Genomic DNA, 17691 nt, shown 5'->3' with positions numbered 1-17691 from the left:
ATGGCATACTCTACTTCTGAATATTGAGATTTCATAAAGATTTGAGACTTTTTACATGGGATACACTAAAGGAAGTAGGCGTATATATTCGTAAATTCTTTTTATATTTTTATATATATAGCATTACAAGTTTCCATGTAGAGCTAGGCGTGTTCTTTACCCTATGTAACTATAGAAGAACCTTAGGTAGTTAGTTTACCTATATGCCTTTACAAGTTGCTCACGGGATATCCTTTTCATTTCCAACCTCCTTTTGAGCCCAAATTTACAATGACCGGCCGTAAAATAACCTGAATTCATCTGTTGAAGAAGCTATACGTTATACAAGGGTATAATTCATCTCTATATGTACTTGTAGGGATTCATAATGCCATTCTAGAAGTTATGTTAGTATAGTCTAAAGACACAAAGAATTGGAGTGAGGGGATACTAACCGGATCGTAGAGGTTCTTAATTTGCTTCATCAACCCTATCGTCGTCTCGTTTCGACTATACCCGATGTACTTCTTTTTGGCAATACCTAAGCCGTGCTCGGCACTGATGCTGCCGTTCCTCTTGCTGATCCACTCGTAAACAAACGGCTCGAGAGCCTCCTCTACCTTCTTGTCGTATCTTCGCACTGCAATATTTAGGTGCAAGTTGCAGTCTCCCATATGACCGTAACCAACGACGTCGACGACAGGAGACTCTTCGGTGCCATCCTTTAGCCCTGCGTCTTCTAGCCTCTTCCTGGTATCTTCCACAAGCTGGTACATTTCTTTTATGGGAATCGACACGTCGTATTTGTATACTCCACCCCAGTGCCCTAGGGTCTCCGTGATGCCTTCTCTTTGGCTCCATAGCGACCTGAATTGGGTCTCATCTTGTGCCATAACACCATCGCTAACAATCTCCTTGGTCATGAGATCTTCGAGGAAGCTTTCCAACTTCTCGCTATCGTGTTCCGAGTTTGAACCGCTTGTCTCTATTAGACAGTAGAAAGGGTGTTCGCCATCGAGCGGCCGCTTGTTCCCCTTGACCTTGTGGAAAATGTTCTGACTCTGGGAATCCATCAACTCGAAGGCAGATAAGATTTCACCAAGTTGCGTCTTAGCTTCCCTGAAAGCTTGCAGGAGCTTATCGTAAGATTCAACACCGAGGAACGCAACATTGACAGCCTTAGATCGTTGGGGGCAGTGTATCGATACCGCAGTAATCATTCCAATAGTTCCTTCTGCGCCGATGAAGAGCTGCTTCAAGTCGTAGCCCGTGTTGTTCTTCCGCAGCCTGCTCAAGTCATTCAAGATTGTCCCGTCGGGAAGAACAGCCTCGACGCCTAGGACAGTTCCGTGTAAACTTCCGTAACGCAACAACCGCAGTCCGCCAGCGTTGGTCGAGACATTGCCGCCGATGTGGCAGGAACCCTTAGCACCAAGATCTAAGGGGAAGATATAACCCTTCTCGGCAAGGAACTGGTCGGCTACTTCTAGTACGACACCTGAATCCGCAACTAGGACACCGGTTACTTCATCAAAGAATCGGATCTGGTTCATTCGGCTAGTGCTGACGACGATCTCATCGAATACAGGTACGGAGCCGCCGACAAGACCGGTATTACCTCCTTGAGGGACGACAGCCAACATGTTTTCATTACAATACTTCAGGATCTTACTGACTTCCTCGGTAGATGCCGGTTTCAGCACCAATTTGCAATGGCCCTTGTACTTCCGCATCCAGTCCATATTGAATGGCTCCATCTCATCTTCCCCAGCATTGCCGGTTACACCGTCGACGATAGCCGATTCCTTGCCGAGAAGATTCTTGAAATAATCCACGTGCTCATTTGTTATCTGAGCAAAACGGCCATCCCGCTTGATTTCGGGGTAGGAATCGGTTGTGAATCCGGCGCATCTTACACTAGATTCTCGGAGCCTCTTCGGAGCGGTGCTTGAGATACATCGCACAGCAGATATGGCCGGGTTGATAACCGCTACGGATCTTCTCAAACTCGGTATCGCTACCCGGTTCAAAGCGGGAGCGAGTCTTGACCTGCAAGCCATGTTCTAAGATGATCAAACCGCTGTCACGGACGACGGTTATAAAAGTAAAAACATTCAATTGAGTTTTAAGCTTATTAAACTACTGGGATGACGCAGCAAAAATAATTAATTCTATGGAATTAGCCGATTCTATTATGACGGCGAAACTCTATTCCCGGGCAGCCGCTTTTTGTGTACGCAGCAGGCCGGTGGAGAGATACATTATGTACGTACCTCTTTATGTACCGTAGATCTTACGAGGGACCTCAGCCCACAGGTCCACTTCCAATTTAGGTTAGGAGTCACTCTAAAGCCGAGACCCTGTGTTTATCTCCTTATCGATAATTATTAAGACCCCGTACTGCCCGTAGCGGGGCTGGGAGAATAAGGGGGATCCCCTTAGCAACCAATTATGGACGTTGAAAGAGGCAGGAAGAAGTACACAAAAGTACAAAGTACACAATCACCAAAGCAAAGCAAAGCATTCCCAACTCGGCAGCTCAATGCAACGTTAGCAACACCACGAGAAGAGAAGAGAAACACGGATTATGCAGAGTTAATCTGTATTTACTATTATATCTCCAGCCTCTTAATTGTTCCACAACTTTTAAGCCACTAGTATTTCAACCCGATCCCGCGCCGCGCCTTGTATCCCGCTACAACATTTCAACAAAGCCGAGATCCCGCAATAAAGGAGCAAAGGAGACCTTCAACCGAATAAATTCTACCCAACCGATCGCAGCCCGAATTTCAAGTGTTCGCGATCCCACGCTCACCCGCGTCCCTCGCCGCATCCCAATATCTAGTCTTCGACTTCTTCGGAAAGCGATAAATAGTCGAAGGCGAAAAAGGTCGCAGAAATACGACTTCGAATTGCATCGCGACCGCTCGTTCTACCTAAGCTGCCCCTGAGCGGCCGGGGGGCCTCGCCTCATCCAAGATGGCTCACCAATGGATCAACGTCCAACAGAAGACGTTTACAAAATGGTTAGCCAGCAAATCTCGATACTTCCTTTATTTATGACGAGAGATATTGTTTCTCTATTACTAGTAGCAGGAACTGACATGACTGGAATGTTAGGATGAATAACAAGATTTTGCCGAGGGGTTTAGTGGTTAAGGATCTCGTTACCGACCTCAGCGATGCTGTAGGTATATCCGCTGCCAGACCAATAGATCTTTTAACTGACTATCTTGATTTGTAGGTACTTCTAATACACTTGCTCGAATGCTTGTCTAGCGAATCGTTGGGGCGATATGCGGCGAAACCGAAGTTGCGAGTACAAAAGTTCGAGAATGCCAACACGGCGCTCAACTTTATTAAGTCGAGGGGGATTCAGATGACCAATATCGGTGCAGAAGATGTAGTCGACGGAAATCGCAAAATTATTTTAGGTCTTATTTGGACTCTTATTCTGCGATTTACCATTAGCGATATTAACGAGGAGGGTATGACAGCCAAGGAGGGTCTTCTCTTGTGGTGTCAACGTAAAACAGCCTGTTATGACGAAGTCGACGTTCGGGATTTCAGTAGTAGCTGGAATGATGGACTCGCCTTCTGCGCGCTGTTAGACATCCATCGACCCGATCTTATCGACTACGACGCTTTAGACAAATCCGACCACCGAGGTAATATGCAACTAGCATTCGATATCGCTAGTAAGGAGATCGGTATCCCCGACTTGCTAGATGTCGAAGATGTTTGCGATGTTGCTAAGCCCGATGAGAGGAGTTTGATGACATATATCGCCTACTGGTTCCACGCGTTTTCGCAGATGGAGAAGGTTGAGAATGCTGGCCGACGAGTAGAGAAGTTCGTTAACAACATGCAAGGAGCATGGGAGATGCAGAGTGCCTACGAGAAGCGGATGACAGAGTTGTTGAGACAGATGAGGGAGCAAATAGAACAATGGCAGCAAGCAACTTTCGAAGGAACGTACGTCGACGCGAAGAGGCAAGCAACCGAGTTCGCATCTTATAAGAGGGGCAAGAAGAGAGAATGGGTCGCCGAGAAGAGTGACCTAGCTACGTTATTAGGAAACATTAAGACTAAGCTTGGCACCTACCGACTTAGAGCCTATGAGCCCCCTCCGGAGCTGTCGTTGGAGACAACGGATAGGGAATGGGCTAAACTAACCGAGGCTGAGATGATGCGCGCCCAACTGATTAACGAGACTATTAGAGAGTAAGTTATTCAGGTATAGTTGATTATCATTCGCTGACCATTATCGTAGTATCAAGAACGCTCTACGTAAATCGTTTGCCGACAAGGCCAACGACTTTGCGCTGGCTCTTAATACGATGCAAATCGCCATCTCGGGTCTCGAAGGAGACGTGGAAGATCAACTTCTGCACGTGCGAAAATTAAGTGATAATCTGCCGCCGCTGGATGCTTACCTAGAGAAGATCGCAGCCGTCGACGCCAAGTGTCAGGAAGCTAACATCGAAGAAAACGACTTCACAACTTACACGTACGACGAGCTGCTATACGAATTAGGACTCATCAAGTCGTCGGTGCAGAAGAAGCTCGCCTTCCTAGAGAACCAGATGGTGGCGCGCAGCATGACGAACCTGACGCCGATCCAACTAGAGGAGTTCGAATCCGTGTTCCGATACTTCGACCGGGACGACACAAACTCGCTGGCGGAGCTGGAGTTCTCGGCGGCACTGGCGTCCTTGGGTCTGGTGTTTAGCGAGGACGAGATGCACGACTACTTCGTGGAGACGTCGCGGGGTCGTGACAGAGTCACATTTGAGCAGTTCATCCGATTCATGGTGGACGTGACGGAGGACCAGAATACCGCCGAGCAGGTGTTCCAGAGCTTCCGCGAGGTGGCCGACGGAAAACCGTACGTCACCGAGATGGACCTGCGCCACTCCCTCGTCCCCGACGATGTTATCGAGAAGCTCTGCGAGATCGTGCCTCACCACAACGGCCCCGACATGGCGCAGGACCGCGGCGTCGCCCAGTTCGATTATATCAGCTTCATGGAGAAGCTGATTTCCGGCCCTGAGCGCCGCGGTAGCGATAGCGGCGGTACTGCTCCTAGTGCTGCGGGGGCGGGGGCGGCGCTTCAGGATATTACGAATGGCAGGGCTAGTCCGACGAAGAAGGCTAATGGGTATCATTAATCTCCCAGTCGAGTCGAGGCGAGTCGAGGCAAGTCGAGCGTGGCCGGACTTATAAGAGTGCCAGGGCTACTACAAACACACACACACATACAGACATACGTAGGTATTTAATAACAAGTAAGGCGGGCAAGGGAGCTCTGGGCTCGAAAGCAATCAGCTGCGTTAGACTGCATTTATACTTTTTTTCATGTTGCAGACTACCCCCCCTTGTATGCGCTGGGAGGCCGGAGGAGAAGGAGGAGAAGGTGGAATTGTGGTCGGATTAAAAAAAAAGAACCTTCGCAGGGACGAGACAGTGGCTATCTAGGCGAGGCTATCTATGTCGCTACGGAAGCAAGTTAATACAGAGAAGGGAAGACGTGAGAGGCATGCATGGAGGGGAAATATGAGGATGAGGAGGAAAAAGCTGACATGACTCGCTAGCTGCGGCTATGAGATACCTGTGCTATGCTATGCTATGCTATGCTATGCTATGCTATGCTAGGAGGTCTGAGCTTGAAGAGAGAGAGAGAGAGATTAGGTTAGGCTACTTTTTAGGGAACCGCATCGATTGGGCTGCGATGTGTGCGTGTGTGTAGCCAGCCAGCCCGTTTCACTACTTACTAACTAGGTAACTAACTAGTGTTTCCGTTTCTCGAAAGTTGGCGTTTTGCTTTGCTTTACGAGTTCGAGTTCGAGTCAAGTCAAGTTGAAGAAGTCAGGGTCCTGTTGATAGTTTATATATCTCATCCCCCTTGATTAATACAATACGAAGATAATAGTTGCACATCATCATCCTTGTTTTGTTTGTTTTCTTTTAAGTATCTGTCTGTTTGTTATTTGATTTCATTTTATTGGATGATTTGTAGTTGAGACGTGAGTGCGGTGTGAGTGTGTGAGTTACCATCAGCGTCTCACTTAGATTCTCTCCCGGTCAACTCCCATTGCCTTCCTCTATATAAGACCAACAAACCAAAAACCCTCCTCCATCTTAATTGCGACGTCCCGTCGAAAGAAAAAACTCCAAAGCCATGCAAAATGCGCTATAGATAGGATCTCACGAACCGCACGCGTGTGTACGTTTCCAGCAATCGCTGTTAGCAAAGTTTACCTATATAAAGAACGAACCAGTCGCCTATTCCTTGAAAGCATCCATATCCTTAAGAGCACCAGCCAGCCGGCGGTAGTCTCGCAGCAGCTCTAAGACATCGCCAATCCTTAGGTCAGTAGGGTTCTGCAGTTCCATAAACTTCTTCTTGGGCGGATCGATTTTCGGGATATCTTTCGGCGGTAGCGCCGTGGCGATATCTGGAAATGCCTAGGCGAATATGTCAGTATGATATACTCCGTGTGAACATTCGTAAAATTCTCACCGTAGCCAAGTCTCCTCCGTCTGTCGTCTTAGCCGTACCATCCTTCGTAGGTGTCACGGGAATCGTCGCCGCGCGTCCAAACCCACGCATCATGCTCATTCCTGAGAAGCGGTTCATGGGGTTTAGAGAATTGCCTAGATTCCGCATCGATTCGACCAAAGCCGGGTTGGAGGATGCAGGCGACGATGTTGCGGTTGGAGTAGGAGTTCTCTCCTTATTATCCTCCGTGAACAGTACCTTTTTAGAGCTGGTTGCACTCTGGGCACTCCTTGTACTGTCCGTGCTTCGATCCCTTGCCGGCTTTTTACCACCAACAAGGGATAGTAATTTATCATCCTTTCTAGGTGTCGGCCGATCGGGATCCTCGGGTCCCTGTGCAGAATTCCCATCAACGGAAGTATCATCTTCTGGAGGTGGGGTGCCTATGAGTTTCCGTGCCTCGTCTAGGGTTCGCGGGACAACTAGTTCCCGTCCGCTAGCGGAACTGTCTCGAAGTTTACCAAGTAAGAACTTATAGCTATCGCCTAGACTGGTTCCGATGTTCTTGAAACCTTGGTCGGCTGTGCTAAACAGCGAGTCGCTTGCATTCCCAAAAGCCTGGGCTGGACTTTGAATAAGGTCGCTCAACCTGCGGCGTTGGATAGCAGCCCGCAAGCTGTCGGATGACGGTGAAGGTTTTGCACTCTTAATATTGTCAGGAGTTGCGGCAACCGGACTTGGTGTGGTTGCGGATAGGCCTGCCGTGTAAGCAGGCGGGAAGGTCTCCGTCCTTTGCATCTCAGGCCGGCTCTCCGATTTTAAGGGGCCCGACGACGCCTCATCCGCTCTAAGACTAGCAAGATCTACTGTTTGTAGGAAGGTGATTGCGGCCTCGAGGTTTGTTAAGCAATATGCGGCTTCTCCCTCTAGTTTCTCTTCCCATCGGAATCTTTGTATGAAATTGGAATCGCTAATTACACCGAGCTTTTCAGGCGGCATAGTTATCAGCGTATAGATGAGCATCGGCATAATCTCGTCGGCTGACGAAGAAGGGTGAAAGTGAGACAACGTGTCAACGATGCTCTTATGAGCAGCCTTGAGATGATTGAGCTTGCCTAAGGGGTACCTCTTCTCATGCATCAACATCAAGTCTTTCCGGGCTTGGTCTAAGTATTCTCGAATCTGCTCTTGCTTCTTCATGCGGGCTTCAGGAGTGTCCTCGGAAACTTCTCCGAGGTCGACGCCTAAATCTGCAGGCCCAATACCAACAAGAGCCAATGCAGCTGTCTTGGATCTAAGCTTGTCGTCCTGCGCCTCATCTTGGGTAGTGCGATGCCGATATATGCGGTCATAAATCCCTTCGCAAAGCCGTCTTTCAACCGCCTCCTCCAGTAGGATCCTCTTCTGCTCCAGCGCCTTTTTAGCTCGCTTTCTATCAGCAAACTCCTCGGCCGTGAGCATTTGTTGCTCTCCCTTGACTAGCGTTTCTTTAGCTTTCTCCTTGTTGGTAAAGGAAGCCGCTTTGGCTCTTAATAAGCTGGCTGGTGAGCTTTTGGAATAACTCGACGGAGTTGGCGAAGTTTCTCGCATCTGTCGTGTAGCAAGGCTATCTATATGGGTTCGGATATGCGAGGCAGCAACGTGATAGAAATCCTGAAATAGCCTAGACAGATGATCGATATTCGGTGGTGAGGGGTGAACCTTAGCGGAAAGCGAGTCGATGAAGCTGAGGTAAAGGTATTAGTCGTGTCCAGGCCAGACCAAGATTCGTCTGAACTCAACTTGTCCGCCTTGCTAATCAGCTCAATCGGTATATCGTCCATGTCCACCGAAGCGCGGGGGGCTTCAACTACATCATCAGTAGTCTCTGACTCAAATGTATCGATCCTCTCTTTCTGCCTCTCTGGTGGAGTTTCCTGGGTAATTGTAACGGGCGGGATGGCACCATTCTCTGTGGTATTTGCGCGTTGAGGGGTGGGTCGAGGTTCTTTCGTTTGCGAAGGAGAGTGACGAGGGAAAGTACTCGAGGTTGCAAGCGACCCGGGTTTCGGCTCGGGGCCTTTGGAGGGGGTAGTAGGCGCCATGAAGAAGTGTGAGAAGCTGGATGTAATGTTAGTTAAAGAGCCAATAGAGCAATGTGGAAGAGCATGAAGTATTTAACAAAGGTATGAAACATGTTGCAGGGACATCATACCTCTCCACTATAGACACGGAAGACGCGAGTTGGCTCGGGGTATATCAAGACGACTATTATATGTAGTATTATCTCTATCCGATTATGATAGATAAAAGGAGAGCCATTAAGGCTAGGCAGGACAAATCATGGATATAGTGTGCATCAAGGCCAGACACAATGAGTAATAGCAAAGATTATGAGAGACGGGAACGAATGTGTTATGTTTAGTAGTTGTGTAGTTGTGTAGGTGTGCAGGTGTGCAGATGTGTAAGAGGGAGTTTGGCTATTCCGGGAAGCTCTCTGCATTTGCATGTACAAGTTACCACCCACTTAGAAGCTACCTAAGCTCCACATCGATACATGATAAATGATAACGGTCTAATAATGGAAGTACCTATAGAAGTTAGTCTAGTTAATTAGTGTAAGTACCTACATAGCTTAACCTTGCGTCAGGGGTAGAACTTAAATTATCTCAGTTTCTCAGACCAGTGACGCGAACTTCGTTGTACCCCTCCCGCCACACCTTTTTTTAACCAATCACATCCCCAACCTACCCCCCCCACGAACTTCGCATCTCTGGTCTGAGGCAACTCGGGCGATTTTTACCACAACTAATTGTTTAATATTAAGATTACAATATTAAAATAACATCAAAAATAATAGTATTGATGCGTTTAAAGTAAGTTTTAATTAATTTGAAACATTTACTAACTTTATTAATAGTAAATATACGCGTTTTAAGCCTTTCGGGGTGATGATTAGCCGCAATATCGGTTACAATACCGGTCGCAACACCGGTCGCAACACCGGTCGCAACGTTTTTGGGAATATACCATGTTAAAGCTTATAACATTATAACGCAATGCCGTATGGGCATGCAAAAAAGATAGAAAAATAGAGAAAAAATAATACTTGCCTTAAGTTATAAAAATAAAAGCTATTTTGTACGTGGTTATAGGTGCAAGCGCGTAAATGTAAATGTTGGTATAACATTTTTGGTATTATTACGTATTTTTAAACGTTAAAGCTTACAATATTATAACGCAATGCCGTATAAGTATGCAAAAAAGATAAAAAAGTAAAAAAAGCAAAATATTAACCTTAAGTCATAAAAATAAAAACTATTTCGTACATTATTATTAAATATTAAATTATTATAAATATAAGGTTTAATTTTTAAAAAGACTATTTTAATTGTGGCTAAATACGCCAGATATATTTTAAATTAAAATTCGTTAAAACTCTAGCTTTATGTTACCCTTTTGGGCCTTGGACCCACAGATACAATAACATGGACCAGGCGTTTTATAGCGCTTGTGGCGCAATCGGGCGTAAGCCCGATTTCAACGAATTCTAGTCTGAGTTTACTGAGATAAAACTTAAACTCAAATACTTTTATAACAAATACATATATTTTACATATGTACCTACCTAACTTAGACATGTTATTTGTTTGTCTTGGATGCCATTCTGGGTTCTATCATCCTACTATGTCTATCTCATTGATTTCGGACACTTCACCTTGGACGTAAACCTTCTTACTGTTCCTAATTAGCACATGATAAGGAGCCACCAACTTATCCTTGTAAGCCTCGCATGTAAGCTGGTAGGTACCTGCTTATGTACATAGGACCAACGTTCATGCAAGCATTAAGATACGGTTACAATAGATTGTGTAGGATAGATGTCTACATGTGTACAGCCTGCGAGGTAGATCAGCGTAACAGACGATAATATTAGATGACACCTATGTAAAATCCCCCTATGTATTTAGACTTTTGCGACGGGATATTTTTGTACCAAGTATAGATGTTGGTATGATAAGGTATAGGTGGTGGTGTACACCAAATAAAGAAATAAAACATAATACGAAATGAGGTTATTATAATAATTGTTATTAACTTAATGATAAATTGTATATGTAAGTATTACCTAGAAAAAATTGCCTTTTATATGCAAATAAATTACGTATTACCACATAATTATTTTTACGTAATAATATTTTAATATAATAATTAATTAATATTTAATATTGGTAATTTTTTTTTTTTTTTTTTTTTTTTATATAATATAATTATAAATTTAATATTAATAATTTTTTTTTTTGTTTTTAATCCGTTTTTTTTATATTATAACGTAATTATTAATAAATTTTATAATAATATATAATAAATTTAAATTAATTTAAACAAATTAAATTAAATTAAAACGGTTAAAATAAAAGTAGTTAAATTTTTTATATATAATTAAATTTTTTATTAAATTTTTTATTAAATTAATTAAAATAAATTAAAGTTAATTAATTAAAACGGTTAAAGTAAAAGTTTTATTTAATTGAAAATAAAGTTATTTTCGTATTATAAATTATTTGGTTAAAAATAAAGTTATTTTAATTAAATTATTTAATTTTATATAATTGTTTTAAATTAATTATTTTTTTTAAATATAAATTGTTTTACGAAATAAACGTGTTTAATAATTTTAAAGCTTTTTTAAAAGTTATTTTATTAAAAAAATAAAATTATTTTAAATTATTTAAAATTTTAATTAAAATGTTAATATAAATATAACTTTTAAAATATAATTTATAATTATATAAATATTAAATTATAAATTAATAAAATAATTTTATTAATAAAATAAAATATTTAATTATTTAATTATTAAAATTATATTTAAATTAATTTTATAATTTTTTATTATATATATAAATGTTTTTGTTTAAATTTAAATCTTTAATAAAATTTATATTTTTATATATATTAAAATTTTTAATAACGTATATATTTAAGAAATTTTAATTTTACAATTTATTTAATAAGTTATAATTTTAATTTAAAAAAATCGGGTTAATAAAATCGTTTTATGTTTTTATTTTTTTTATTATAAAAATTATTAAAATTTATAATAATTATAAAAATTATTAATTTATTTAAGTAAATAAAAATAATTATACGTAATAAAATATAAATATATTATTATTAAATTATATAATAAATATTATTTTATTAACGCATGTTAAAATTTATTTATTTTAAATTATCCCGAAAATATTAAATTAATATAAGATTTTATTATATTTATAATATTATAAAAAACGTATAAATTATAAAAAATTTATCTTTTTTTATTAAAAAATTTAAAATATTATAATAATAATAATTATTTAAATTTATTATATTTTTTTTAACAATATTTTATCAATTTATAATATTATTAATTAATATTAATATAATAAAATATAAGTAATAATATATATTAAATAAAAAAATAAAATATAATATAAAATGAAATTATTACAATGATTATTATTAATTTAATGATAAATTATATATATAAATGTTATTTAAAAAAAATTACTTTTTATATACGGATAAATTACATATTATTATGTAATTATTTTTATGTAATAATATTTTAATATAATGATTAATTAATATTTAATATTAATAATTTTTTATTTTTCTTTTTTTTTTATATAATGTAATTATAAATTTAATATTAATAATTTTTTTTTTTTTTTTTAATCTGTTTTTTTTATATTATAATATAATTATTAATAAATTTTATAATAATATATAATAATGTTGGTAAATATGTATGTATGGTAAAGTAATAAATAAAGTAATTGAAATAATAATGGTGTTAAAATTGGTGTATTAATGATATTTAAAAAAAAAAATTTATTTATAAAGTTATGTTAAAAGTATGGTTTATTTATATATATATGTTTTTTTTTTATTATAAAAAAAAGGCTTTTTTTTTTAGTTATTATGTAATTATTATTTATTTTATTTTCTTTTTGTAATTAATTAATTGTAAATTTTTTTATTAATTAATTTGTTTTATTATTTTGTAATTTTTTTTTTATTTATTTTTTTAATTTTAAGTTAATTTAATTATTTTTTATTAATGTTTGTATAGTTTTATTTAATAAAGTTTTTGTTATTATATTAATTAAATTATATTTGTTATAAATTTAATAAATATTATTAATTTTTTGATTTTTATATAATTGTTATAAAGTTATAAAATTAATTATTAATTTTTTTTTATTAATGTTATTTATTTAAATAAAGTATTAATATAATAAAAAAAAGTTGGTATATAAAACGAAAAAAATTTTAAGAAAATTTATTTAGTTAAAAATTATGTTAATTATATTATAAATAATATAATTTATATTAAACTTTTATATTATATTATAAATTTTATTTATAAATATGTTACAAATAATTTATTTATATTTAATAAATAATTAATAAACGATATTATTTGTAACGCGTATTTTATTGTTATAATTTATAAGTTTTTTATTATTAAATATAATAATATAATTAATTTAAAAATTTATATTTTAATTATTAATAAATAATTTATTTATGAAAATATATAAGCGTAAATTTTATAAGTTTAATTTAATAAAGTTAAGATTTTGGTTTTTATATTTTATTTATTATTTAATTTACGTGTTTAATATTTTTGTTTTTTTTAAATTAAATTTTATATGTTATATTGTTATAAAATAATTAAAGGTTATTTTAAATTAATAAATGGATGTAATATAAACATTTTTTACTTATTATTTTATATAACGTTTTATTATATTAAATATTTTTAAATTTAATAGTTTTAACTTTTTGGCTTATTTTTTTTAAATAATAATAATTATTTTTTTATAAATTATAATATATAATTTATTAAAATTTTTAATTATTTCCAATTTTAATATTTTTTATAATTTTATTTTAATATTTACTTTTACAAAAGTTTTATTTTTTTTGGTTAAAAAATTTATAATATTAACGTTTAATATATTATTTATTTAAAAATTTATAATATTAAACGGTTAATTAAAATTTATAATTAATAAATATAAGTTAAAAATTAATAAAATTATATTTAACTTTTTTTAATAATGTTTAAAATAAATTTTAAATTAATATATATTTAATTTTATTAATTTATATAAAAATTTAACTATTTATAATAGTATTTTTTTAAGGTATTTTTTTTTAATTTTTAAAAAAAATATATATATATTATTTTTTACATAAAAGTTTTAAATTATATATATATTATAATAATATTTTAAATTATTATTTTTATATTTTATTATTTTAAAATAAATATTAATGTAAATATTAAATATTAATTAATGCATTAAATTATAAAAGTGTATGTTATAATAGATTTTTTATTAAAATTTTTATATTTTTATATTATAAATTAAGATTTTTCGTATAATATTAATATATTTTTATTTTTAATTTTTTAAATTATATGAAATTTAAAAATGGTTACGTTTTAATAAATTATTTTATTATATATTTTAGGTTATAAAATGTTATTAATAAATAAAATATTTAATTTTTTTATATTAAAAGTTTTATATGGTTTTTTTAAAGTAATTATTTTTTTATTTAATTTTAATTTTAAAGTAAAAATATAATTATTTTTTTTTATGTTAATATATATTATATTTATAAAAAATATATTTAAGTTTTTATTAAAAATAATTTTATAATTAACCGGATTAAATTATGGTAATAATAATAATAATTTAATTTTAAAGTTTACTTTTATTTATATATATAGTTTAACGTGCGTGTTATAAAATATAAAAGTATTAAATAAAAGGTAAAAACTTTTGTAAAATATGGTTTATTATTTTAATAACTTAATTTTTGTAAAAGGCTTTAAGCTGTTAATAATGGCATTATATTTTAATTTATAAATATAAATTTAATTAATTAATAATCAAAAAATAAAAGGTAATAAAATAAAATCAATATAAATTAAAAGTTAAAATAATTATTAATTAAAAAATAATTTAAAATAAAGATATATATATTTTTAATTAAAGAAATAAAATAATTTTAAAACTTTTATATAATTTATAAAGTTAAAATTACATAATAAAATATCTTATAACCGGGTTTAATAATATTATATTTGTTTAATATTTTTTAAAATTAATAATATTAATAATAACAAGATAATTTTAATAAAAAAATAAATAAACGCAAAAATTTTTAATTAAATTACTTTAATAATAATGTAATAGTTAATAATCGAAATTATCTATATTTTTATTTTTTAATTTAATAACTTTTACCCGTTTTTTAACTTTAACTTTAACCCGTTTTATACAGTTTTTTACTTAATTAATAACCTTTTTAAACTTTAATTTTATTTATTTAAACTATAATTTAAATTTATTTTAACCTAACCATTTTATCAGAAAATTAAATTGTGGTTAATTAATAGCAGTTTTGTATATATCGGTGGTTTATTAGTATAATATAAATTTTTTATATTTATATTAATTAACTTTATATAAACCAAGGTTATAAAAATGACGTTTATTTAAATTTATTATAAATAAAAAATTTTCAATAAAAATATTACTATTATTAGCAGCGGTTTCGATTAAACGTTTTAAAATTTTAAATGCGTTTAAAAATTTAATTATTTATTTTTTAAATATAAAAAGTTTAAAAAGTTTAATTTAAATAACAAAGGTTTTAAATCAAAACTTATTTTTAATTATTAAACTTTTACTTTTTTAAAAAAATATTAATAATAATAAATTAACAAATAAACTATTAATTACCTTAATATTAATATACGTTAAAATAAAAACGATATATTTATTTAATAATATATACAAATTTATTTTATATTTAATTATATTAAAAAAAACTTTTAAACATTACATAATTAAATATAAAATAAATTTATACCAATATTTACATAACCATCCGTTTCGTTAATCAATTATATTAAACGTAATTATTTTTTTAAATTTAAAAATAAGATTTTAATTTTTTAAAATTAATATTAATTATTTTTTAATATAATTAATTTATTATTTTAATTTATTATTAATCGTATTAAAAATATAAATACATTATTATTTAAATATATAAATTATAAAAAAATAATAATATAAATTACTAGTTATTTTTTTTGTTTTTTTAAAGTTGGTTAAATTAATATATATTAAAAATATTATTATTTTAAATTATTTTTTAAAAACCGTTTTTATTTTAATATTAAATTTTTTAATAATATTATAATTAAACGTTTAACTTAACGTTTATTTATAATTCTTTATATAATTAAAAGTATTTATTATCGTTAATTTTTATAAAGTTATAACTTATTTAATATAAAATAACTTTTTTTTTTTATATAATTAAAAAATATAAATAAATTTAAAAAATAATTTATACTTTTATTTAATTTTATCGATTTTTAAAGGTAATATTTATATATTAAATAAATTAATAAATTTAATATTTAAAAATATAATTTTATTAATTATAATTGTATAAAAAAAATTAATATTAATATAATTTTTTTAATTTAGTATAATAATACCATAAATAATATTTTTAAATATATAAATTATATTATATACATTTTATTACTTGCCAGTTATTTTAACTTTAATAAAAAAAAAACTAAATATTTTAATAATTAAATAAAAAAAAATATTATTAATAATAATATAATATAATAATATATTATAATAAAAAAGATTTAAATTAATTTTAAAATAAAAAATAATTTAATTAAAATAATAAAATATTTTAAATAATATTAAAAGAAAAAAAATTAAATAAATAAAAAATAATATAATAATTAATCTTTTTATATTATATTTTAAAAAATTGTTATTAAAAATTAAATTATTATAATTGGCTAAAAAAATCAATTAAAAAATAATATATATATTTACACATATTAATAATTTTTTAATATAAAGTAACCACTTTAATACGTATGACTTATATAAATTGCCTTTTTTTTTTTTTTTTTTTTATATAATTTTTTTTCTTTTTTTTTTTAATAATTTAATTTTAATTTTTATAATTATTTTAATTTAAATTAATATTATTTAACTAATTTATTTTATTTTTTTATTAATATATTAATAATATTATATTATTTTACAATAATATAATATATATTATAATTATTTAAAATTTCCGTATTTACTTATATTATAATATTATCCTTTTTTATTCCCATTAATAATGTAATATTTAAAAAACTTATTATTATTTTATTATTTTATTGGATTTTTTTTTTAAATTTTAACACTTTTATTAACTTAACTAATAATAATAATAATAATAATAATAACATTAATAATCTTATTTTTAAATCTTTTTTCTATTTTAAAACTTTTAAACAATTTAATTAAAAATTTAATAAATTTTAAATAATAAAATATTAATAAATAATTAATATAATAAAAAAATCGCATTTTTCACTTTATTAACTTATAAATAGTTTAAATATTAATATTATATTATATTTTTAATAATTAAAACTTATAACTATTTAAACAATTTATTATCCACTTTTTTAACAATATAACGTTTAATTAATATATTCGTTAAATAATTATTAATAAAAAGTTTTAAATATTATTTAAACCAATAATACCATATGTCAATTATATTTAAAATTAAAATAAAAATAATTCGTTTTTTATTTATATAAATATTTATTAAAATAATCCGATTAAACAAATCATATTTTATTTATAAAATCTTTAACATATTAAAAAATTAATTATTAAACTTTTTGGTTACTTAAATAAAATTTTATATTATATTTACAAAAAATATTTTAAATTTTTAAAATCTTTATTTTACGTTAATATATAACCGTTTTTTAATTATTAATTAATTTTAAGTTAATTTGGTAATAATTATAACAATTATTTATTTGCAGTAAAATAATATTTATTCCAAAAGCTTTATTTTTATTATTTAAAAATTAAAAATAATAAAAAACCTCCAATTATTAAAAACGTTAAACCAAAAAATTTGCTATATTTAAAAAAATATAATGGTAAAATTTTACTAAAAAAAATCTTAAAAATATAAAATAAATAATAATAATTAATAAATAAATATTAATAATATAAATAAATAAGCATAATTTTTTAATTAAATTTTGTTTTATATATATAATATCTTTTAAAAACAATTTAATTAAATAATAATTATAAAAA

General features: G+C 30.9%; 3 protein-coding genes across 3 annotated transcripts; 1 reads left to right on the top strand and 2 right to left on the bottom strand.

Annotated features, from left to right (window-relative positions):
- Positions 1-87: 87 nt before the first annotated feature.
- On the bottom strand, positions 88-2154 carry F4817DRAFT_337031 (uncharacterized protein). The gene is made up of 2 exons (XM_049303246.1): positions 435-2154; positions 88-375 (listed from the first exon to the last, which is right to left on the bottom strand). Exons 1-2 carry the CDS (start codon positions 2037-2039, stop codon positions 343-345), a joined length of 1638 nt encoding a protein of 545 aa, XP_049159299.1. The 5' UTR covers positions 2040-2154; the 3' UTR covers positions 88-342.
- An 804-nt stretch (positions 2155-2958) lies between these two features.
- Positions 2959-5150, top strand: F4817DRAFT_315741 (calponin homology domain-containing protein; the record flags this gene model as incomplete). The annotated part of the gene is made up of 4 exons (XM_049300580.1): positions 2959-3005; positions 3100-3166; positions 3224-4203; positions 4253-5150. 4 exons carry the CDS (start codon positions 2959-2961, stop codon positions 5148-5150), a joined length of 1992 nt encoding a protein of 663 aa, XP_049159298.1.
- Positions 5151-5924: 774 nt separating this feature from the next.
- F4817DRAFT_337028 (uncharacterized protein) lies at positions 5925-9087 on the bottom strand. Its single transcript, XM_049303245.1, has 4 exons — positions 8676-9087; positions 8264-8581; positions 6503-8207; positions 5925-6447 (listed from the first exon to the last, which is right to left on the bottom strand). Exons 2-4 carry the CDS (start codon positions 8563-8565, stop codon positions 6265-6267), a joined length of 2190 nt encoding a protein of 729 aa, XP_049159297.1. The 5' UTR covers positions 8566-8581; positions 8676-9087; the 3' UTR covers positions 5925-6264.
- Positions 9088-17691: the final 8604 nt, after the last annotated feature.

This window comes from Daldinia loculata (assembly GCF_022478755.1).
Source record: "Daldinia loculata strain CBS 113971 unplaced genomic scaffold F4817scaffold_23, whole genome shotgun sequence".
Classification (NCBI taxonomy): domain Eukaryota; kingdom Fungi; phylum Ascomycota; class Sordariomycetes; order Xylariales; family Hypoxylaceae; genus Daldinia; species Daldinia loculata.
This window is presented reverse-complemented; position numbering and strand designations above follow the sequence as displayed.